Source organism: Astatotilapia calliptera, chromosome 17, assembly GCF_964374335.1.
Source record: "Astatotilapia calliptera chromosome 17, fAstCal68.1, whole genome shotgun sequence".
NCBI classification, from domain to species: Eukaryota; Metazoa; Chordata; class Actinopteri; order Cichliformes; family Cichlidae; genus Astatotilapia; species Astatotilapia calliptera.
Genome location: NC_137438.1, coordinates 14,445,092 through 14,468,895, shown reverse-complemented (window position 1 = coordinate 14,468,895; position 23,804 = coordinate 14,445,092). Strand labels below are relative to the sequence as shown.

The window sequence follows — 23,804 nt, the reverse complement described above, 5'->3', positions numbered from 1 at the left end:
CAATGTAACATGCATGCCTTTGCACTGTGGGAGGAAGCTGGAGCCTTGTGGGAGCTTGGGTTAAGCTCCATGATTCCTGGAACCCTATTATTTATTCTCCAAGTTAAAGTTCTGATTTGCCAGCTTTTTCAGAGCTCACGCTGATCTGATTGTGGGGGAAAGTGTTTAGTTATAGATATATAAGTTACAGATATGTTACTGACTGAATTTAAAACCTTGAAACCTTGAAATGGCATATTTATCCTCATGCATATATGCCCTACTGTAAATTTAGTCTTCTGTGTATGAGGACTGACACATTGGTAGAACAGCTCTCTCATTGTGATGGTGATGATGATGAGTGTGTTTCATGCGTTTGCTTTACAGGAGGTTGGCACGCTCCACTCTGCTGCTGATTCCTCTGTTCGGGATCCACTACACTGTGTTCGCCTTCTCTCCTGAGAATGTCAGCAAGAGGGAACGTCTGGTATTTGAGCTTGGGCTCGGATCCTTCCAGGTAATTATTTCTCCTGCATAGCCTAATGTAGGCAAGGATAATGCCTGTGTGAACTATTTTCAGAAAAAAACTTTCAGTCTATATTGTGGCAGTGCATCAGTTTCTTTCTACTCTTTGATCTGTTTTTATAGCTGTTGTTGTTGTTGTTGTTTATGATCTGTATTTATAGGGAGACAACATCCTTAATATTAGCACAGAACCTCTGCCCACCCCCTATTCAAACTTTTTCTTTATGGGTGGCAGCCAGTCAGAATAAATGTGACTTAAAGAAAGTGAGAAGGAAGCTAAAACAACTTGTTTCACACAGAGGGTGAACTGAGGGGATGCTTCAAGGCCCAGTAAGATAATTAATAATAATTAATAATTTGAAGTCTTAAGTTACAAAATTCTGATCTAGTAGTGTCAAAGAATTAAAATCTGGAGCTGGAAATGAGCAAAGTAGGTCTAAACATTTTTTTACATTTATTTTCAAATCCAAAGTCAAAATTTAGAACATAATTTTTGCTAGCAACATTTATAAACCTCCACTAGAAGGCAGCATCTTGCAGCGTGACTTATTCACCCTGCATATTCAGCCATCCATCCTGAGCTGAAACTGCCACATTAATGGTTAAAGTCAAGCAGAAGGATTCTTGACTGCATCGTGTTCACTTTAGATGAGTTAGTCTCTTTGTCTCATGCTCTGACTTTCTGTGTTTCTTCAGGGCTTTGTGGTGGCCGTCCTCTACTGCTTCCTGAATGGAGAGGTAAGTCTTTTTTATAGCAAGCTATCACCACAACACATTGGTGTTATTAAAGTACTTTATAACAGCACATAATCTCTCAATCCAAATATTTATACATGAGATCTGAGGTTTGAGTTATGAATCTCTGCATTGAACAGAAATGCACTTTATTTTTGGGGTCTCCACCAGATATTTCCTAATTAAGTCAATATTTAAAGAATTCAATTTGAAGTGAAAAAAATATCATTTACAGTCAAAACATTTTTACTATTAATATTCTTATTTTTTTAAATGAATTATGTCACCTTTCTGCAGCACACCATGGTCTGTCTAGAGTTTGATGCCAATCAAAATGCTCTTACACAAACACTTTGCAGTTCTGAAAACTACATAAATAAAGGATAAAAAAAGGAACATATAAATTTTAAAAAGTATTAAATAAAAAAGGACAGTAATAATAAAGTTTGATAAATAAATGACATGACATAATGGTAAACCAACAGCAGGTAAACACTGTGTGTTAGAGGAGAATAAATAGATGAAGTCTACAACATAATGTAGCAACACAGTGTAACAGCTAATGTGGCAGCAACACTATGACCCAGTGTAGAAAAATGTTGTACTGAACAATATTTTTTAATTGTAACTTTATCATTATTAATTAGTTCATGAAGAGACTTTTCCCTAGCTATGAATTGTGAAAGTGAGCACTGACCTCAGCAGAAAACATTGTCTCAGCGTGCCCTTATAATTTTAAAGATGTTGTGTGTCTTACATACACTTTCTTCAGTTTAACAGGTTGTAAAAAATACGAGGGGTAAAGGGAGTCTGGCACATTCGCATTTTCATCCCTTTAGTAGAAACTTTTTTTTGGAGCTCAGCACTTTCTTAGAATAGAATGCATGACTAATTTAACTGTGTGTAGATGTAAAACCATGAGACTGCATTTTCTGGTACAAGAAAATGACTGTTTACAGTCCACTCAGAAATGTAGAGCCTGAAGGCACTGAGCTTGTCTCTTTCCAGCGAGGTCCATTAATAATGACCTTGTGAAGTATATCCCTCAAGGTGCAATCGGAGATCAAGAGGAAATGGCGCAGCTGGACGGTGAACAGGTACTTTGCTGTGGACCTGAAGCACCGGCATCCTTCGTTGGCGAGCAGTGGGGTGAACGGGGGGACGCAGCTGTCCATCCTCAGCAAGAGCAGCTCGCAGATCCGCATGTCCAGCCTGCAGGCCGAGACTCCAGCCACCTGAGCAGCGCTCTCGGGGACGCCAAGTCTGATGACGACACTGCCGCCTCCGGACCTGATGCCACCAAACCTACAATCCTCCCAATGACCAGCCTCACCAACCCGTTCCTCAATCCCTACCCCAACCCGTACCCCGATGAAATCATGATGGAAACCCAACTCACCTCCAGCGACCCAGAACAGCCACTTGTCTGAGTCCACATCCAATGAAATATGACCAAACAGGTCATGACAGGTGAATTGAATGACACATTCAGGTGCAGCCTGTAGGTTCACTCTCCCGTTCTGGAACCCCACTAAAAAGGCATGTGTGCCGGCTCTCTCTGTATATATTGTATTGGTGTTCAGAATTGTCTGGTGTTGCAGTATTTGCTTTGCAACACAGAGGGACCAAATAGCTCTACAATACAGTATGTATCCCATCACACTGATCATTCCAGTCTGTCTGAGGACACTTTGGTCTTCAGGTTTCACACTTTTCTCAAGATACATTTTAGATGACTTTACACTTAATTCCTTAATTAATCTCCTAGCGCCTGTGCCATGGAAAGTGATTTAACTGAAGAAAGTAAACACTGGTGACTCTGATGTAAATATTTTACTGGGACACGCCGCTGGATTTAAATATGAAGATTAGTTTCCTATTAGCTTGTACAAACTGTTGTCCTCCGTGTCCGACGCTTATCTCAACTGGGACTTTGGATTTTTTAACAAAACGATTGTGTTACACACTGTGGAGATGTGTGAAAGATGAGGTTGAAAAAATAATAAAATAAATAAATATTAATAATAATTTGTGTCACATGGAAGTGAAGCCTGCCCCAATCTGAGCATGTAAATTAAGGATAAGTGCTGCTGCTACTCCAGTTTATTCTGGTGTGGGTCCCTAACCCTAAACACCAGGAGTAATCTTTTAAAAGAAGCTGTATATTTAATACCCTGAACATGGAGGAAAGTTTCTCTTTTTCAGCCTCTTTATCAGTGTTAATGACTGAATCAGGGACTCTAAAGCAAACCTGGCCAGTTTCATTGGCATCATACTCGCATTCAAAACAATCCCTCTTTGTCTCCTCTGTTTCGGTGCATATAAAACACTGAAAAAGCCATCCTCTTTTTTTCTATCAATGACTGCAGCACAAACAGTGACTGTGTGTAAGCTTAGTATTATCATTCGCAGCCTCAGCTGTGACAGATTTAAAACAATATAAAGGTAGTTGAAGACAACTTCTGTCACAGAAAATTTTCACCAATCAGTATTTACTAGATTATTATATGGACATATTTCTGTGTAATATGCCATTAAAGTTAAAAATATGTATCATGTTGATCTTCAGATGTGTCCACAGTGCTAAGGTTTGCAAATGCGACCACAAACAGGCCTTTTTTTTAATCTCTAGAAAGTCTAAGAAGAGGACACTGATGTAGTCAGCAGGTCTGTAGTTTTAACAGCCAATAGTACAGAAAATGTCAATGAAAATGAGCACACGACTGAAATGTCATGAGTTCAGTTGCTTGCATGAAACTGCATTTATTGTCCACGTGGGTTGTTTGTGAGAATTCAGTGTTTTTTGGATGTTGTTTTTTCTTTTTCTTAGGGTTATTAGTGTTTATCAGGCTGCTGTGGAGCTAATGTACTACATGTATCTCCTCCACAGCCTATTGCACGAGGAAACTGTATAAAACTATAATGGTCTAAGTGGAGATATAGACCATGAGAAACATCACAGCACTTCTTTTTCGGGCTAAAACCTTTGTATTTTTCTCCTTACAGAGGACCATTTGAAAAATCTGTTTGAATTATTTTGATTAATGAGGTTTTCTCCTCGCTTGGAACAGCTCTTTGTTACTGATGCTGTATGTGCTCATTCTGCTTAAAGACAAGTACGCTGAGATGGATGTTACTTATACCAAGATGGTAATTTTCTCATTCCAAAGACAAATGAATCGGCTCTTCAGTGAGTATTTGCACGGCCGTATCTGTTTGCGATGCTCAAGTTTGCATTGCAACTGATGTCACTGCAGATTTTTCCTTTTGGTCTGACTCAGCTATCCTCTAAAACCCCATGTTTGACTCTACTTTGTGTCTCCTAAAGTGCCTTTAAGCACAAAATAAGTATTTTGACTTCTGTTGATGAGTTCAAATAAAAGGAGATTTGTCTTTTCTTTTTGAAAAACTAAACTGCAAAGTAAAGGGTTTTACAAAGTGCTTTTACAATGCTTCACACTAATTTTAACCCCGGAGGCCTTCAAAGTCCTTAAAGCATGTTTAAGGAGACACAGAGAACATGACCAGTTAGTGTTGTCAGTAAAGCAGTGCTACAGTATAATGGCTTCTAAATATAGCGGCCATTGTACAGTGCAGCACAACATCACGTCTACACACTAATAAATGGTTAATTTAGTGGGCCGTTTTGGGGTTGTTGTTTTTTTTTCTGTTTTTTTTTTTTTTTTTTGCTTAATGGCAGAAATATGAGAAAAAGTTCTCATGAGCCAGTAAAGAAAGGGGTTAATGATTTTTCTTTTTGATTTGTTGTTGGGGGATTTGCAAAAAATAAGACAGTTTTCTTCATTACAGGAGATAAACTCTTATCTATTAAATATGAAAGACAGACACGACCTTTAAAACTCAAAAACTGATTAAATTCTTTGATTAGCATAATGCATTTTTGCTAAGTATGTCACACATTATTTATGACCGATAACAAAAGAAAACCACATCTCCTCAGTTCAGCATGTTATCATAGTTTGAGCTGTTTTCCATATCGGCTGTTTGAATTTACACCATAAATATCATTCTGGTGATTTACAGGTAAGAAGATGCCTTATATTAAACCCCAAAAGTTAAAAATAATAATAACTTGGACTTGGACTAAAATCACTTAAACAGATATTTTAAAGTAAAGATAACATTGTCCTAAACAAATGTATGTTTAGGTTAAATGCTTTGGCTCATTTGAAAGTATGACTAAAAAAAAGTAGACATCTAGGTTATATATATTCATGCGTAGTCTTGTTAATGTTAAGAGGTTACAACTACAGGCAGTGGTTCTCTTAATAAACATAGAAATTCTCTACATGATATTAAAATGTAGCCAATAAATTCACATAGATACTATTTGTAACTGTAAGAGTGTCATTTTCCCCCCTAAACTTAAGGCGTCTTTGGACCTGCAAATATTCACATTTTCTGGGAGTTCAGATGAGTCAAAAGCAAAGAGAGAAAAGAAGGGCTGACCAGAAACTGTGTTGTCCTGCTAATCTGCTATGTATGCATTTAGTCTGAGCTAAAACAATACCAGTGCAGATGCAACAGCAGCCATAGGGGGGTCATACAGGGAAAGGGCTGGTCAATCACCACCTCTGCTCTGGTTCACTTGGGGTCTTCAGTTGAGCTCATCACAAACATTTTGACAATCTCACCAGTCCAGTTTTAAACCATATATTTATGATTTCCTTTAATGTTAAAATTAAAGTTAGAGCCTTATATTGCCAGTACTATGTTGATGTCAAACAAAGATGTTGCTGTTACTATAGGAACCTGTTGTTTTTGACAATGAAGTAGTTAGTTAAAGTGTTTGAAAGGTGTGTAATCAACCTTTGTGACTAAATAAACTGCAGTGTAAATGTGCAAGACAGAAACAAGCTGCTAGTGTACCTTGCAAAAAGTTTTTGTGGTTCAAAGTAAATAGCTGTCATTCAAAAACTGCGCTGTGATTGTTTTCATATTTTTACTTTTAGTAAATGGTGATTGTGTTTGCTAAAAGTATAAAGCCTCCTGTAATGCCTCTGTACTCTAATCGGCTGATGCATGCGCTTTAAAACATTTTGATCTCATTTGACCAGCAGACGTAATCACAGGGGAGGGTCGTGCTTCCATGCCATTAAGGGAATCTGAGCTGTGTCCTTGTTTTAAATCCCTCCGACGAGTGGGTGAAGCAATTAATAAGCTAGAACACAGATATTGGGTTTCAACTGTGAATGCTTTATCAGATTGTAGTTTAAGTCCCATCATGACCCATTAAATACTTTTTGAATGTTAATGTTCACAAACATGAGGAAAGGTACAGTGCCATAAAAACTGCTGGGTTGTTTTTTTTGTATAGCATGACAACAAAGTTGATTTCTAATGAATTTCTTTTTTGACATATGCTGTCTCTTCAATTGTTTTATTGTACTGATTGCTATGGGGCTCATCATAGATTCAGATTGCTGAATGTAAAATTAACTTCAAGATCTCTGCTATGAGTCTGCTCCTGTCTGCTCATCAGCTCCTTTTTATTTGATCTCTCTTTTTTTTTTTTTGGGGGGGGGGGGGGGGGGGGGTGCACATTAGAAGGGTTTTTTTGTACATCATGTAAATATCAACAATAAATGTTTTTAACTTGTTGTTTCAATGTTGTTTGTTAATGCTGTTTTGTATTTCAAAGATGTAAATCTTTGAAATACTATTATTATTTTTTAAAAGACTGCTGTTCATATAACAACTGAGCACTCTAGGATTTAATCAGGGCAACATCCAGAGGGGTCAGAGGGTGGCACCAGCCCTCTTTTATGGAGTTTTTTATACATTACCCAACATTTCCTGTAGGATTAGTATTTAGGGCCAAAGACACCACCAAAATTATACTTAATAATATTTCAGGGAGGTCCATTGTCATCAAAAGAATAATATTTCTTTCTGCACATTTACTACATGTTTATATTTAGTAGTATGACTCTGTTTGTTACACAACATTAAGCAGCAAGCAAGTATAAGATATACTACAATAGTCCCCTGAGATGAGTATTGTGGTTAATAGGTGCTATTTAAAAAAAAAAAATGAAATGAAGTACAGTTGAAATAATTTGCTCTTCATTATCAGTTGGACGTGTAAACGAATATCAGCTGAGCCATCAGCTGATGTGAGCTGACACTCAGTCCAGCTGATCTACTGGGCCTGCGGCAGAGCTTCACTTTGTGAACTAATGCTATGCTTGATTAAAAGCCAGCCGTATGCTTATGTATCTCCTCCCTGTAGAAGCAAAGACCAAAGCAGAAACTTGCACACATGTAGTAAACTGGAACCTGCATGAGAAACATTCACATCACACTTATAAGTAAAATGGGGGGGGGCATTGTCCAATTCCTACAATGTAAATGAAAACAATCTAAACTGCAAGGTCCACACAACATACATAGCTTTTTTTCCCTCATTACAATAAAAATTAACTTCCTAATTATACAATTTTCAACAGAGCAACACATTTATCACATAGCTCAGCAAAAGCCAAAAGCATGTGGTACAGTATCACAGTCTTACTGGATTACACAGAGTTTGGATGCAAACCTACAGTCCAGCTGAACTGCTGGGAAACATCGAGCTATACCGCATGAGAAAAGGCACTATCCTGGTAAGTAGCTGATTAAGGTTATATGTCTTTCATGGACAACACTTGAAATGTATACACATGTACATATCTGTGTATGCAGTATGCAGTCTACATACATGCGTAATTCCTATTGTGTCAAAAGACAGAGTGATACCACATCAGTACTCAGTTAACATGGTAAAAGCAGCCTATCAATCAAAATTCTTTATTAGAGGAAAGAGGTTCTGGATCAGTGTTGGCATTAGCATTAGCTTAGTAATTAGTAACTAGACTTATCTGAACCTATGCTAATAAATAGGAACATGTACACAAACACTTCTTTTTCATTTTCAACATTTTGTAATATTATAGTATATAAGAATAAAAGTAAGTTACATGTATGTACAGTATGATACAAAAAATGCTGAATGTACACTGTATGTATAATTGTAGGGTCTACCTTACAATATAAAGCGCCTTGAGGCGTCGGTTGTGCTTTGGTGCTGTATAAACAAAACTGAATATAACTGAATAAACATCAACTTGGGAATTTTAAACATTTTAACTATCTTTTATTTACTATGATAAGAAGGTCATTTAATGTGGTGGTTGTACAAATCTGTAAGTCGAACTGCAAGATCATAAAATATATGTAAACTCTATTTGAAGTCTATTTACATTCACACAGAGACATTAAAACAATAATTTCACAATAAATAGATTTTACAGTGTAGTGCTCCAGATGTGCACAAGTGCACTGTGCAATGTGTAATGTGTATCGGCCTGTCTCTCTGAAACTTGATTACAATACAATACCCAACATTCAACATGCCATTAATCACTGTTCACTAGAGCTCTTAAATGCCACAGTGAACATGTATGTGGGACCTTTTAGACTTTTCTTTTACATCCCGTTTAATCACAGACATAATTTAAGTTGAAGGTACCAAAAAAACCAAAAAACAACAAAAAATCATCTGATTGAGGATCTATTTTATATTCAAAAAATTATTTTTTTTTTAATAATTTTGAGACTGAGAAATTGTACCCCTACAAAATCTGCTTCCATGAATTTTTAGGGAACACATGTTTAGGTCCTCTTCTGATCTGTGGGCAAGGAACTCTTTATTTGTATTTAGTACATGAAAAACTAGCCTCAGGTCTAGAGGTGTCAAAAGTGTCTGCAACTAGAGTAGTGTCTTTTGTGAACATTTCCCCAGAGTTTTCATTTTTACAAGCAGCACCGCATGTCATGTGTAACAGCAAATATAACTGGCTATGACTAAATTGGGAACGTGAAGCTGCTGAGGGAGCAAGTGTTTTTTACTGCCAAGAAAAAAGACTCTAACATTAGCCAGAGCTCTGTAATCAGCTACTATCAGTGTTAGCTTGCTAGTCTGGTTACTAAGTTGCATCTAAATTTCAATGTGATGATTATTGTTGGATAGTTTAAATCAAAATGAAAAATCTGAACAGCTGCCTAATGTCTTCTGAGAAAGTGGCCAGTGTTTTAAGTCTTAATAAAATTTGAATTTATGTATCCTTGTACGATTGTGATGGGAACATTAGGGAACATTGGGGAACAGCAGTGTTCGGTAGTTGCATGCTGGCTTATTGTATTTAAACATAATAAATAAAATCACTTTTTAAAATAATTTCAGGCTGTACTTCAATACAGAAATCCTTTGTGTCCCTTACTTAATCTGTCATCACCAGAGACTGTATATAAGACATGTACACAGCCACCACAACAACACCCACTGGTTACTGAAGTCCTATTAAGCTTCAAGTTGAGCAATTTTACTGTTGCCATCTTGATGTTTCACTGACGACTTAGCTCAGAAATGAAATCAAGGATACCAGTGACTGACAAGCCGCTTCCAGAATAAGTCTTTTTTCTGACGCTGACAATGACAAACTTGAACAAAATTAACTTTATATTTTAATCATTGTGAGCTGAAACTACCGAGTCAGTGCATAAAGTGCCCCAAGAGGGAGCTAATTTATTTATTATTGTAAAGTCTACATTAAAATATATTAACCACCTTAGGTGATAAATAAAACTGAATTGAATTGAATTGAATTAAGCGTCATTCTCTCAAGACTTTTTGCAACCAGAGGAGTTGCCCCCTACTGGCCGTGAAAAATCCCAAATGTAAGGCACTTTTGCACTGGCATCACTTTTATACCCCAAAGCTATGTCCAGCATTTATATATAGTTTATAACTATCTAGTCTAATTAACATGTGTTATTGTTTACTTCAGCAGTGATTTAAAAACTAACTATTGTATGTACAGGGCTTTGGTAAAGTCTGGAGACTGAGAAAGAAAACTCATTCATGAGCTGTGCTCACCTTAGAATTAGCAAACAGAAGAATATTTAGTAAAAAGTACATGGTCGTTTCATCCTTACCCTGTTTTCATCTTCTTTTCTGTCTCTCACTAACCTGTTTTAAAAACTACGTATGCTCTGTATATCTGTTTTATTTTATTTTATTTTATTCTGCTTTTCCTTTTTTTCATATACTAAACTGTTACAGTGTTGAATGGTCACAACGAGGTCACTGGCTGCAGAAGTAATCTACAACATAAGTGAGAGGAGATCTCCCAAATATGATCATCTGCTGTTAGGGGAGAACCAATCAGATAAAAGGAGGAAGGAGCTTGTTTCAAACAGTGGATGGACAGCACTAAAGCCCAGTATAAAACAATAAGGATTGTTTTGAACTGTCATGCAAAGCTATTCTAGTATTCTCCAAATATAAAATTATGGAGCTAGAAATGAGCGTAACAGGATCAGTTTAATTCATGTTTTCTAATCAATAAATAGATTTATCAATACTGGACAACCACTAACAACTAAGCAAAAAGGAGTGATACAATTTTCAGAATTTTAGAAAGGTTTAAAATTGATTCGCCTGTAATTATACATTTAAAACTGTCTGTCTGGCGCCTGCTTGAGACAACAATGAATACATATGTATTTATTTATTTTTGCCCATTTCCTTTTAAGAGCAGGTTGGAAGAAAATAATGAGAATGAAAGCTAAATACTAAAACAGTCACCCACAAAACTGAGCAGTTCAAGACATGGTTTTGTGATAAACAAGGCAAGAAAAAAATTTGGTGGTTGTGAGTAAGATGTGGAGGAGGGGCCCCGGAGCATAAAAACAAAATCTGAAAAAAACAAAAAACAAATGACCTCTTGTTCTGCCAACATGATATCTAGTGTCATCATGGAGAAAGGTTTAATGTGAAATGATGTATAGGATGTTATGAATTAATGAGCTGAACTCAAATTAGACTTAGTGTACGGTAAGCCTACAAGTCCCACACTTCTAAAAAAAAAATGTAGCATACAAATTAGGAGGTACCTTAAACGTTCAACAATCAGGCTCTGTGATTTAGTCTCTGCTAACCAGGCAGGTGTAGAAAAGGACAACTACGTGCTGTCGGCTGTTTTTCACACAGCCGAGACGTTGCTGTGTGTGACGGTATTGGTGAGGGCGTGTGTCTCAGAGCCTGGCTTATCTTTTGGGCTAGATTTGTCCAGGACAGATATCTGAGTGATTGTGCTGCTTTCAGTGAACAGGGTGCGCCGTCGTTTACTGTAGCTCAGGTAACTCTGAGTCTGCCACTTCCAAAACCTCTTCTTGAGCTCAGCCTGCACCTGAAATCAAGATGGAAAACATACATTCCAAATAACTGTTTTTAGAAGCAGGAAATACACAATGTACCTGCATGAAGCTTTCCAAGTGTTTTTTTCTCTACCATATAAAAGAGAACTAAACTAAACCAATTTTAGCCTTTCCAGTATGCACATTTTGTTAAATATGCCTCATCTAGTAAGAGATAGTAAAACAAAAAGTAATTATTTCAAAACACTACAAGTCTTTCTTGTTGCTACTCAGGTGCTTTAATCTGATTAGTGCTTTTCTAAGCACGATGATTAAATGGCATCTCTAAATAGTTCTCATTGTTCAGGTGCCTATAGATTGTGAGGTTCCTGACATCTTATTAGTTTATTCAATTCCCTTCAGTTTTATTTATACAACACAACAGTTACAGTAATTGTAATATAGTGACATTTTATGTAATACAGCAGAGAATCCCTTGAGTGGCACTTGGAAAGGAAGAAATTAAGCTTGTGCATTCAACAATCTGTAATCAGTCTTCCTCCTGCTTTCGCTGATGTAAGGCTGCTTTTCTGTTCTTTACATCCCTGCTTTTCTACACTGTCAAATTCAAATTCAAATTCAAATTTTATTTGTCACGTACACAGTCATACACAGTACGATATGCAGTGAAATGCTTAGACAACTGCTCGTGACCTAAAGAAAAAAAAAAGAGGAAAAGGCTATGAATAAGATAGGAAATAAATATGAAAAATTTAAAAGGGTAAATTTAACTAACTCAAACTCAGTACTGTTATCATTACTCTACTCCAATCATCTTCTTGCCTGCCTTCTTTGGACCAATCAGCCTCCATGTTGCATAGTTTAAAGGATCAACCTTCATTTTCACCACCACCAGCGTCTAGATTCCCAGGGGTCCTGTCCTAAATCCTGTCACTGTCATGATGGGCCACCGGAGTCTGTTGGCCAAATACATTCATCTCTTTATCTCAATAGGATTGGAAGAATTGAACATTATCATGTTCAATTCTTCCAAGTGATCCAAGTGATCTTTGTTTATTGAACTCTGGCAGAACTAGGTTTGGGGGGTGGTAGTTATTGACTGCGACAGGCTGTCGGGGGGAAGGGCAAAAAGAAGCAAAAAATGGAGCACATAGAGAGATTGTGCTGGTAATTCCACTAAAAGCTAGATTCCTTCAGGATTGACTTGATATTGATTCCACCAACCCTACTTCAGAATACTGAATCTTTAATAAACTTTCTACGACCGTGGCACAGGGGGTTGGGAATCGCATCTGTAACCGGAAGGTCGCCGGTTCGATCCCTGGGCTCTCTGTCCTGGTCGTTGTGTCCTTGGGCAAGACACTTTACCCTACTTGCCTACTGGTGTTGGCCAGAGGGGCCGATGGCACGATATGGCAGCCTCGCTTCTGTCAGTCTGCCCCAGGGCAGCTGTGGCTACAACTGTAGCTGCCTCCACCAGTGTATGAATGTGAGAGTGAATGAATAGTGATATTTTGGGTGCCTAGAAAAGCGCTATATAAATCCAATCCATTATTATTATTATTACATTTAATTAAGGTTGCCGTACTGCAGCACTGTTTTGTGTATTTTATCTTTGATTTGCATCATCTGTGCAGTTTTATGAACCTTTTAAATGAAAGAAAAATCTACAGTCAGACTATATATGACTATGAAATAGTCGAGGCATTACATCTCCTAATGTTGTTTAGTATTTACTTTACTTACCTCACCATTCAAGAAACAGTAGAGCAGTGCCACCACAAAGCCCTTGAGAGTAGAGAAATAGTATTCAAAAGTATTACTTATGCTTTCATGACACATATTTATTCTTTTTTACCTTTATATGTTGATGTGTATTTTCGGTTCTACCTGGAAGGAACCCACACCGAGCTCTATGAAGATGCGTGCCTCTGTCCCTGTGTTTTCTGGCAGGAAGGCAAACACCATGTAATGCATCCCGAACAGTGGGATGAGCAGCAGCGTGGACTTCGCCAGCCTCCTGCACACACACATGCAAAACACAGACACATTCTACACATGCAGATTCACAATCCCTTGTGACTTTATATTTGTTGTTTATGCATTCACACGCAGCAGCATTTATTCTGTCTCACTTGAAGTGACTGGTATCATTGCCACCAACACCAGGAGACCTAAGCTTCTGGACCAGAATACGGATTACGTTGATGAAGATCGTGAAGTTCACCTACATGAAACAAGTGGGAAGCACCAAATTAGTAATCTGTCAGAATATTGTTAACATTTAACTAGAGATGGAACATTTGGCTCTTAGGCTGAAGCTTGTTTCACTCTGTTGAAGCAGACTGGTCCAAAACACTGTGTTGAGGCTTGAATCAAACCTCTGTGACCATATGACAGATAATGCTTGAGGCTTCATACGTCACAGTGGAACACTGGAAGTGAGGTGATGGGTTCAACTCTTTAACATTGTTTCATTTGTTTTAGGGAAATGCAAAATGTTTGGTGTACCTTCCCTGCTTTGTAGTGTTGCAACAGATCTTTTGTGGCATTAAAAGTTGCCAAAAACCTTCAATCATACCTCCAAAACACTGATGTTGAAATACTTATCATCTTACTTCACAGTACAAACCTGTCATAACAATTTAACCCTTGTATGGTGTTTGGGTCTGTGAGACCCGTGTTCAGTTTTTTCAAAAGAAAAATTAAACAATTAATTATTTTTTCACGTGTAAATGTGTTGTGTCTTTCCACTCACTCCACTTGATTATAACTGATTTATTTATAACATTTTATATAAAAGAAAAACGAGAAGCACATTAATTCATAAATGTGATCTAACAAAGGTAAAGGGAAAAAATTAACCATGTTTGCTGTTCATATGTCTTGTAATTGGGATGAAGTAAACATCTGTTGAGTAATTTAACATAAAATTGTTTGATAGTGTTAATTTGGAAAGCCAAAACTCTAGCGGGTCCACCAGACCCATGAACACTGGCTGAGTAACAAAAATACGAACACCACACAAGGGTTAAATGATGTTTTAAGTAGCCTGATAACAGGACGACACATTAAACACTAGATTTGCCAGGTGGGATCATCCTGACTATTTCCATCTAATTTCTTTTTGAATTTTAAAAAAGATCAATTATTGATTGATTATTGGTTTTAACAACTCATACTTACTTTGTTATGTCTAAAAACTTTGATATGTTTATTATGCCTGTAGCCAGCAGAAGTTATCAAGGGGTTAGCCTGTAAAAAAAATACCTGTTTTACCAGCATCTTCATAACTCTGCCTTTTACCTATTGTGCGAGCTACATTATAATCAATCTAGTCCCTTTAAGCCACTTCACAGTGGCATAATTATTGTAATTTCTGCTGCCTTTGAGGACAGATTTCTTTTGAAAAAGACATTTTTAATTCCATTAAGCATTTACTGGATTACATCTTGAGGGACTAGCTCGAATAACACCTTTGAGCGCAAATTCGATCACATCTTGGGGAAGTGCACTGCGGTCGTGAGTTCTCAGAACCTGCTCTTTGAGCAAAAAGAATGACAACATCACGGAACGTAAGTTTGGATAACATCATAGAAAGCTCAAGGCTCTCCAACAGGAGATTGAGAGACCAGTGTTGGACTGTTAGAACAGCTTTGAAATTCATATGAGTTGTTCGCACTAAAGTAAAAAGCACCACCACTTCATGTGGATACCCTCTCTGCGCCAGCTGCAGTTGCAAGGCTGGAGCCGAACAAAAAACACCCTGATAACGACTGTGTTTAGACTGTTCCTTCCCATTCCATGCAAGGCCACCTGGGTTGGCTGGAAGACTGTTTACTTAGCCTGGCAGGGCGAAGGACACTGTCTCAGCTGAACTCTGGACACACACACACATACATATACACTGATATGCACACACTCATCCCCCCTCCCTTTCCAAACGCCTTCGACGCTTATTCCCTTCCGATGCTGATGGTGGATCATGGAGACCAGCGCAAATGGTGCAGGCCCGGATGTACTGTCTAAGTCGGCTGTCTCTCACCTTTTACCCACCCCTGTTGCTTGTCATGTGTTTCTTTGGCGTATTTAGAGTTTTTTTCATGTGCTATGTGCAGAGGTGTTTTTTTCTGTTCTCAAACTGATCTCCCTATTGGAGCTCAGTCTGAGGGGAGTTATTTTTTTTCTGCTTATCTTTCCTCATGTGGTGCATTTTCCATTGTTATACCTCTCTGACCTGTCTTCCCCATGTGATGTTTGTGTAATGTATGTATGGTCAGAAGGGTAAGTCGGCGCTGGCAAAGGTTGGCAGCCTTAACCCAATTTCCTTCGGGGTCAACCTTCAGGATCAATAAAGTTTTATTGAATTGAATTGAATTATACCTGGATAAACAAAGAATATTAAAAAACTGACTTTGCCTAAATTGATTGCAGCTTCTACCCTGTGAGAGGAATGCTCTTTCACCTCAAAATGACTCAATATCATTCATGAGAGGATGTTTGACGGGTTTGATAAGTAATAAATAAGTAATTTACAACAGTTAAATGCAGGAAATCATGTTTTTGTACTACCCATTCAGGCCTGCAGTAGCCTAATTATTAATCTTTTATCTAATTACAACCTCTTATATATATATATTTAAAAAAAAATCTTGTGAGTCTTTATGTCAAAATGTCTCTGAACAGTAAGTTTTGCTAGTCAACCCAGCATCCTGGAAAAGTGGTGTTGCATTAATTCCTACGGGTTAAAATGACTCCATCGTGGTTCCAGTGTTAAACATTTTATTAGCAACTTGACATTTCAAAATGTTGTAGCACTTTCATGTGTGGTCAATAATTCTTAGAAGGAAGATGCTGCTGAACGACACAGGAAATCATTCCTGGCCGTCTCCCTGCAGAACTCCTCCATCGAATACACTGTAAACACAGCAATAGTTACACCCTTTTTGCATATGCTCTTTTCTACTCTGTAATATTCTTGTCAATATTCTTGATATCTATTTATAACCACCCCTGTTAATCCTTGATATTTATAATTGAGTGATTTTTATATATTGGTGCTATTTCTTAAATTTGCAAAATCTGTAACATATTGTATTGTTTAAATAGTTTAGTCTGTTACTGTTACTGTCTTGGAGCAACTGTAACCCACACAATTTCCCTATGGATTAATAAAGTATTCTGATTCTTAAGATTTAATTTATCTCTTTTGTTTTGGAACTGGAATCACTGAATTGTGTGAATCATTTGGAAATTTGTGGCTGTTATAATTGCACATGAGCACTAGATGTAGACAGATACTAGTAGTATCTGCCTTTGAGACTTTGAAGCTTTGCCTGTTTTTTCAGTACAATCAGGAAGAAGCCTCAAAGTTTCACAGCGCTTCATCCACCCGTCTCTACATGGATGTATTATTCCTTAGTATTTTCTGTTTTAAGTGTTTAGTTCAAGTTATTCTGTTTTACACTCATATAAATGCCCCTAGATTTAGTTCATTCATGTGTCAGGATTTCCTCATTTAGCTATCATTCTCTCTTCCTGTTTTATTTTGGTAGCTGTACTTGTCTGTAGTGGTTTGCATTTACTGTTACATTCCCTGCTGTCTGGTTGTCTTGATTGTCTGCACCTGTTTTTCCCAGCTGTATCCCCTTTCCCTGATTGTCCTTCTGTGTATACATAGCGCTGTCTTCTTATTGGTCCTTTCTGTCAGTGTCTGTTATTCTCTCCTGCATATTTCTTGCCAGTTCTGGATTTTGTTTATTCTCCCAGTGAATTTGTTCCTTCTCAGCTAAAGTAAAGGCTTGTTTGCCTGTCTTCATATGTCTGCATTTTAGTCAAAAACGTTGAAATTTATGACAAAACATTGGCACTAAACATGGACCCAGAAGATCTCTGGGGAGATATGAGGATCTTTAGGATTTCCTCCCCAGTTTAAAAATCTATGGACAAGCCTCTCTCAGTGGGTTTGTCAGCTAGTAGGAATAATTTCCAGCTGTCCTAAAATGCTGCAGTCTCGAACAGTTTCAAGCATGTGTATCTCCATGACCCAGATGGAAAGACAATTGTAGTCAATTAATCCCATCCGGCCTTATTTACCAGAGTTCAATTCAGTCTCATCCCTTACATACCCTCAACTGCTGCTCCAGACAGCCAGCCCCACTGCAGACACCAAGCTGCCACTCACCAGTCTCAGCTCCAGCTGTTTCCCATTCACACAAGAGCAACCAAATAATGAAACATTTCTGCTGAATATCCCAGATGCACCACCTTTGGACACTGTAGAGCAGGGGTCCCCAATCCCAGTCCACGAGGACCGGTGTCCCTGCAGGTTTTAGATCTAACCCTGGGTCAACACACCTGAATCACATGATTAGTTCATTACCAGGCCTCTGGAGAACTTCAAGACATGTTGAGGAGGTCATTTAGCCATTTAAATCAGCTGTGATGGATCAAGGACACACCTAAAACCTGCAGGGATACCGGCCCTCGTGGACTGGAATTCGGGACCCCTGCTGTAGAGTCTTTCATTGACAACTGTTTGGTTTCTGGATCAAGATTTACTGTTTATCACCAATTATGATGGCCAAAATCCATTTTTGTGAGGAAGTTGACACTTACTGAGTTTAAGGTCATTGGTAAAATTGCAAAATACATGTATGAGTGGTTTGAATTTGACTTTCATGGAGCGATCTAAAAATAGCAATGCTGGAAACGGTAAAAGAGAGACCAAAAAAGCCACTGCACGAGCAGATGCCCTTAAAGAAGTCGAAAAATAATCAAGTAAGATTTTAGTGACTGCGCATGTGCAAGGAGAGGTTTGGAATCTAGACGTGATTCCCTTCAGTGGCAAGTCAAGGGCAAATTATATGAGTAAGAATTGAGAATTTGTACCCCCACTGTAAACACACATATACACACACCAACATATGATGCAATAAACTGAAACAAGTACCACAGTGTAAAGGCACTTTATAACACTGCAGAGAGAAAAAGTTATAATATGAACATATAATATAATAAATTCTAGAGTCAGGAGGGATATGAGAGCTGTAATAATAGTCTTAATGAAACAAACATAACACAATAGCAGGAAAACCAGAGAGATTCTGATTTAGTCATTTCTGTTGACCTTCTGTGCATTGACCAGGTAGAATATCACTCAACTCTCCCTGACTTGTTATTGTCGCTCCTAGTGTGAAGACAAGATAAGTGTCTGCAATAGCAGCCACAGAGTCAAAATGCAGGACTGTGCCAAGATTGAGGACTCTGATAATCCAGCAATGGCTCCCACTTTTACTGTACTCACCAGTAGTGATGCCGTTATTGGAGCTTTTATGATCCACCAGATAAAGGCCACATCTGTGTCATCCCAGCACCTGAGACACACAACAGGCAGAAATGTGTGTTACCACTGGCTTACAAGGCTGTTTATAGTATCTTTGAACAATCAACAATATATATTAAGCTTAAAACCAATAGTAATAAGCTAATACATTTTTAGTACTGTGCAAATATCTTGAGCCACTCCACATTTCTTCATAGTTTGCTTCCAAGGAACCAGATTTTCTTATAATAATGTCATTTGTGAAGGTGGTATTGACTGCAGTCCTGGCCATCTTCAAAATATTTTTTTTTGTTTGTTAAGCCACTTCCTACTAACATGAATCATACAGGTATAAAAATACACATAATTTATGGGAAGAACTAGTGTTGTGTTTACATATAACAGACAACTTTGCAAAAATCAATGTTATATTACAAATGGAGAGACAGACACCCTATTTGCTTTTTTACACTATCCACAGTGTGTCTTTTGTCCCGTTTTAACCTCCTCAACCCAACCTATTGCTGCAGATGGCTCTCCCTCCCTGAGCCTGGTTTTAGCAGAGATTCAATAATGTTAGGAGGGAGTTTTTCCTTCCTACTGTCACAAAGTGTTTGCTTGTGTCATCTGATTGTTGGGTTTTCTCTGTATCGTTGTAGGGTTTTTACCTTGCAATATAAAGTACATTTAGTCAACTGGTGTTGTGACTTGGTGCTATATAAATAAAACTGAATTGAATTAAACCTTAGATAAGCTTCCCCTTTAGATAATTTGTTACTAGCCTGACACAGGATGTGAGAAAAGCATCAGCCCCTTCAGTTGAGCCATCTGCTGTTAACTGAAGATTCACCAGAAATGGTCTCAGTTGAATGTTGGTAGCCATTCTTAAGGAACAGAACCAGGAGAAAAGACAGGTATGCACAATGGCACAAGGACTGCACTGAAACTGTCAATATTAGTGTAGTGATGAATCATCATATTTCCATAAAGAGGAGGTCAGGGGAGTATCTACAGTCATTTGTAAAACATGGTGGACGCTCTAATTTAGGTGACAGAGAATGCAAAAGCAGTCAATTTCCGAAGAAGAACTTTGGAGTGTTCTCAAAGAAGCCCGGAAAACTAATCCTGAAGTCAAAAAAAATTACAAGAACACTTGCCAAAGAGGTTTCAATGCTAAAGAACAAAGTCATAGCAAATATTCACTTTCAAGTTCATTAGAATTGTACAAACTTGTTAATTTTTCCTTGTATACTGTGTTTTCACTTGTATTCAAACATGTTCCAATAACTTTCTCCAACTATTTCCTGCTTTCATTGCAAAAAAATTAGAAATGAGTCATCCTCGAGAGTTTTGTACAGCACTGTGGGTGTGAATTACTGTACAAATGAATATATTATCAAAAAGCCTTTTTTTGCCACAAAGACTAGATCACAAAATATGTTATTTTTGTTAACATTTTATGTTTAGTCTAAAGTTATTTGAGTGAGTATGTGTTACTATCATTTTTGTTATTTAAATTTTCTCTAATTTGATATTGTCTTGATTTCCTGCAGCCGTTGCTCACCCCCTGTTGTCGTAGAAGTTTCGAGTTAGAATCCAAGCTGTTATGATTACTGTCGGGAGACCTGGGAGGCACAAACAGAGTGACCTGATCATTAGGAAAAGAACTAAAGTGGAGCAAGAGGAAAAACAGGAAATCAAATGAAAGGAAACAGGGACATATGATAGACAGGGATGATGACAAGTGAGGTACCCACCCCAGCCAATAAGTATGTACCACCAGAAGTATTTCTTCTGGAAGACAAATGTGAGAGTGAGCAGTGTCTGCAGGTACATGCCCTCCACCAGGAGCCAGAAGTAGTTAGCCAGGATACTGAACTGGAAGAAGGCCACGGCTGATTTACAGGATGTCTGTGGGACAAAAAAACAAAAAGATTCGTGAACATCAGATTCATCTGAAGGGCTCATTTATCTACAGGGACAGCAACAATAAAAAACATCAATTTATGAGCCACAGTGATGTTCAGAATTATAAAAAACATAAGACTTTAGTGTTACAGGGAAACATCCATTTCCCTTCACATGTGCTTGAAGTCATGGGTTTTGCATTGTATTTATTTATACTCATTATAATTAATGATCAGTCTCATCCTCCTCTTACTAACACTATAATATTTCTGGAATGGTTCAAATATAGTTTATTATAATGGTAGTCAAACAAGACGGTCATATTTCACCTTAAACCTGCACCTCTTTAATAAACAGTAGGTGGCGGTTGCAAAAAGAAGTCAAGATGTATAGAAGATAATGGCCTTTAGCTTCTTCAGTAAACACTTTCCTGGTGGCTTTATGGTGTCCGTCACTAATTTCTGAGTCCTACTAAGTATAACATGTGCCATTAAAAGAGTGAGAGGACTCAAGTAGTAGACCGGTTTAACTTCCTTATTAACAAGCAGATGAATGAGCAACAGGGATTAGACCTCCTGATTGAGGAAGGGGAGCAATGCCAGAGTATTGTATAAATCTGCAGGTTGTTTACAAAGAAGAGGAGATAGCAATGGAGCTGCATTCCAGAGCTACCACTTGAATCAAAAAGAAGGATAAATCATCAACTGTCATTAATATATAAACAACAGGACTTTAGCAACAAGTGAGTGACATCATAGCGGGGACCCCCATATGTAGCTGGGATTTCAGTTTCATTAACTAATCACAAAAGACTATTCACCTGAATCTGAATCCACCTGCAGCATCTACATTATGTATTGTCATGTTGCTCATTTTAAGATGGTATATCTGATTGAATTTGAATGGTCACTAAAACACACTGCATGCATAAAATCTTTTGTCAAATCTAAAAGAACCGACTTAAAAAGCATGCTGACTTTGACCTCGAAGTTCTACTTCTACCATCATTTTTGGTGTTGACGAATTCTCCCACAGATTTTAATTCATTCATCGTGTCACTCTCTTGTAAATGCTCTTTTGCTATTCCAAAATGGAAACGGGCTTTTAATGGCTAATTGAAGTTTATAAATTATATTACCAATAAATTGCCTTTGTCTTAAGGGACTTATTAAATTAACTTTATTTTATACTTGAGTCTTAAGATGAGGACTTTGGGATATTTATTTTGCTTGTAAATAATATTCAAGCCTGTTACTGTTTAACTAAACGTTATTGGATTTAGATTCCCTTAACTCCAGCAAAACTGGTACACTGTCTATATCTCAGAATAATTTTGATATTCTTGTCTTTTTCTGTTGCTGTGCGCTAAATGTCAGAACTCTGAAACAGCTGGCAGCCAAAATGGTGTTTGGGGAGCATGGCATCTGGGATGAAACACTCAATGCATCACAGAGTTGTTGGCTTTTGAGTGTTGCAGAAATCACACTCCATAAAGCCTATGTGCTTATGTAATCCTTAAAATTTGTTAAATAATCTGGTTATGAAGCTTTGTGAATTATTTCTTTCTTTTCACTTCCACTGATTGGTGAAAGCCACAGAGGGTTCTTAAAACGATGTCCCTGAAATAAGCGTTCTCGTTGGGTATAGTGAGCCTTGACCTTCTGGTCAGTTGACAGCTGGTGGAGCAAGTTAGCTGTTAGACCAGCAGGAAGGGACTTATCTGAAAACACTGGAGCACTTTTACACCATGTCTTGATAAATCGAACAGATATTTGAAGTTTACACATCTACCTTCTTGCCTATAAACATCTTAAAAGATTAATTTGTGCAACAGAAACAGTAATACAGTGGGGCAAAAAAGTATTTAGTCAGCCACCGATTGTGCAAGTTCCCCCACTTAAAATGATGACAGAGGTCAGTAATTTGCACCAGAGGTACACTTCAACCATGAGAGACAGAATGTGAAAAAAAAATCCATGAATTCACATGGTAGGATTTGTAAAGAATTTATTCGTAAATCAGGGTGGAAAATAAGTATTTGGTCAATAACAAAAATACAACTCAATACTTTGTAACATAACCTTTGTTGGCAATAACAGAGGTCAAACGTTTACTATAGATCTTTACCAGGTTTGCACACACAGTAGCTGGTATTTTGGCCCATTCCTCCATGCAGATCTTCTCGAGAGCAGTGATGTTTTGGGGCTGTCGCCGAGCAACACGGACTTTCAACTCTCGCCACAGATTTTCTATGGGGTTGAGGTCTGGAGACTGGCTAGGCCACTCCAGGACTTTCAAATGCTTCTTACGGAGCCACTCCTTTGTTGCCCGGGCGGTGTGTTTTGGATCATTGTCATGTTGGAAGACCCAGCCTCGTTTCATCTTCAAACTTCTCACTGATGGAAGGAGGTTTTGGCTCAAAATCTCACGATACATGGCCCCATTCATTCTGTCCTTAACACGGATCAGTCGTCCTGTCCCCTTGGCAGAAAAACAGCCCCATAGCATGATGTTTCCACCCCCATGCTTCACAGTAGGTATGGTGTTCTTGGGATGCAACTCAGTATTCTTCTTCCTCCAAACACAACGAGTTGAGTTTATACCAAAAAGTTCTACTTTGGTTTCATCTGACCACATGACATTCTCCCAATCCTCTGCTGTATATCCATGTGCTCTCTGGCAAACTTCAGACGGGCCTGGACATGCACTGGCTTCAGCAGCGGAACACATCTGGCACTGCGGGATTTGATTCCCTGCCGTTGTAGTGTGTTACTGATGGTGACCTTTGTTACTTTGGTCCCAGCTCTCTGCAGGTCATTCACCAGGTCCCCCCGTGTGGTTCTGGGATCTTTGCTCACCGTTCTCATGATCATTTTGACCCCACGGGATGAGATCTTGCGTGGAGCCCCAGATCGAGGGAGATTATCAGTGGTCTTGTATGTCTTCCATTTTCTGATGATTGCTCCCACAGTTGATTTTTTCACACCAAGCTGCTTGCCTATTGTAGATTCACTCTTCCCAGTCTGGTGCAGGTCTACAATACTTTTCCTGGTGTCCTTCGAAAGCTCTTTGGTCTTGGCCATGGCGGAGTTTGGAGTCTGACTATTTGAGG

General features: G+C 38.1%; 2 protein-coding genes across 5 annotated transcripts in view; one reads left to right on the top strand and one right to left on the bottom strand.

Annotated features, from left to right (window-relative positions):
* The window catches only part of adcyap1r1b (adenylate cyclase activating polypeptide 1b (pituitary) receptor type I), a 42,151-nt gene extending 37,498 nt beyond the window's left edge, over positions 1–4,653 (top strand). For 3 of the 4 annotated variants that reach the window (XM_026147031.2, XM_026147030.2, XM_080291635.1), the window contains 3 exons: positions 367–496; positions 1,201–1,242; positions 2,277–4,653. In XM_026147031.2, coding sequence (XP_026002816.1) covers positions 367–496; positions 1,201–1,242; positions 2,277–2,669 — 565 coding nt within the window. In that variant the 3' untranslated portion in view covers positions 2,670–4,653. The remainder of the gene's footprint in view (positions 1–366; positions 497–1,200; positions 1,243–2,276) is intronic. The other variant, XM_026147032.2, reaches the window with a different exon arrangement.
* A 2,133-nt stretch (positions 4,654–6,786) lies between these two features.
* ghrhrb (growth hormone releasing hormone receptor b) overlaps positions 6,787–23,804 on the bottom strand; it is a 75,426-nt gene continuing 58,408 nt past the window's right edge. Inside the window, exons 7-13 of the mRNA XM_026147033.2 lie at positions 20,542–20,695; positions 20,349–20,409; positions 18,767–18,836; positions 13,596–13,687; positions 13,351–13,480; positions 13,207–13,248; positions 6,787–11,492 (exon numbers count right to left, since the gene is read on the bottom strand). Of these exons, the coding sequence (XP_026002818.1) occupies positions 11,286–11,492; positions 13,207–13,248; positions 13,351–13,480; positions 13,596–13,687; positions 18,767–18,836; positions 20,349–20,409; positions 20,542–20,695 (756 nt within the window). The 3' untranslated portion in view covers positions 6,787–11,285. The remainder of the gene's footprint in view (positions 11,493–13,206; positions 13,249–13,350; positions 13,481–13,595; positions 13,688–18,766; positions 18,837–20,348; positions 20,410–20,541; positions 20,696–23,804) is intronic.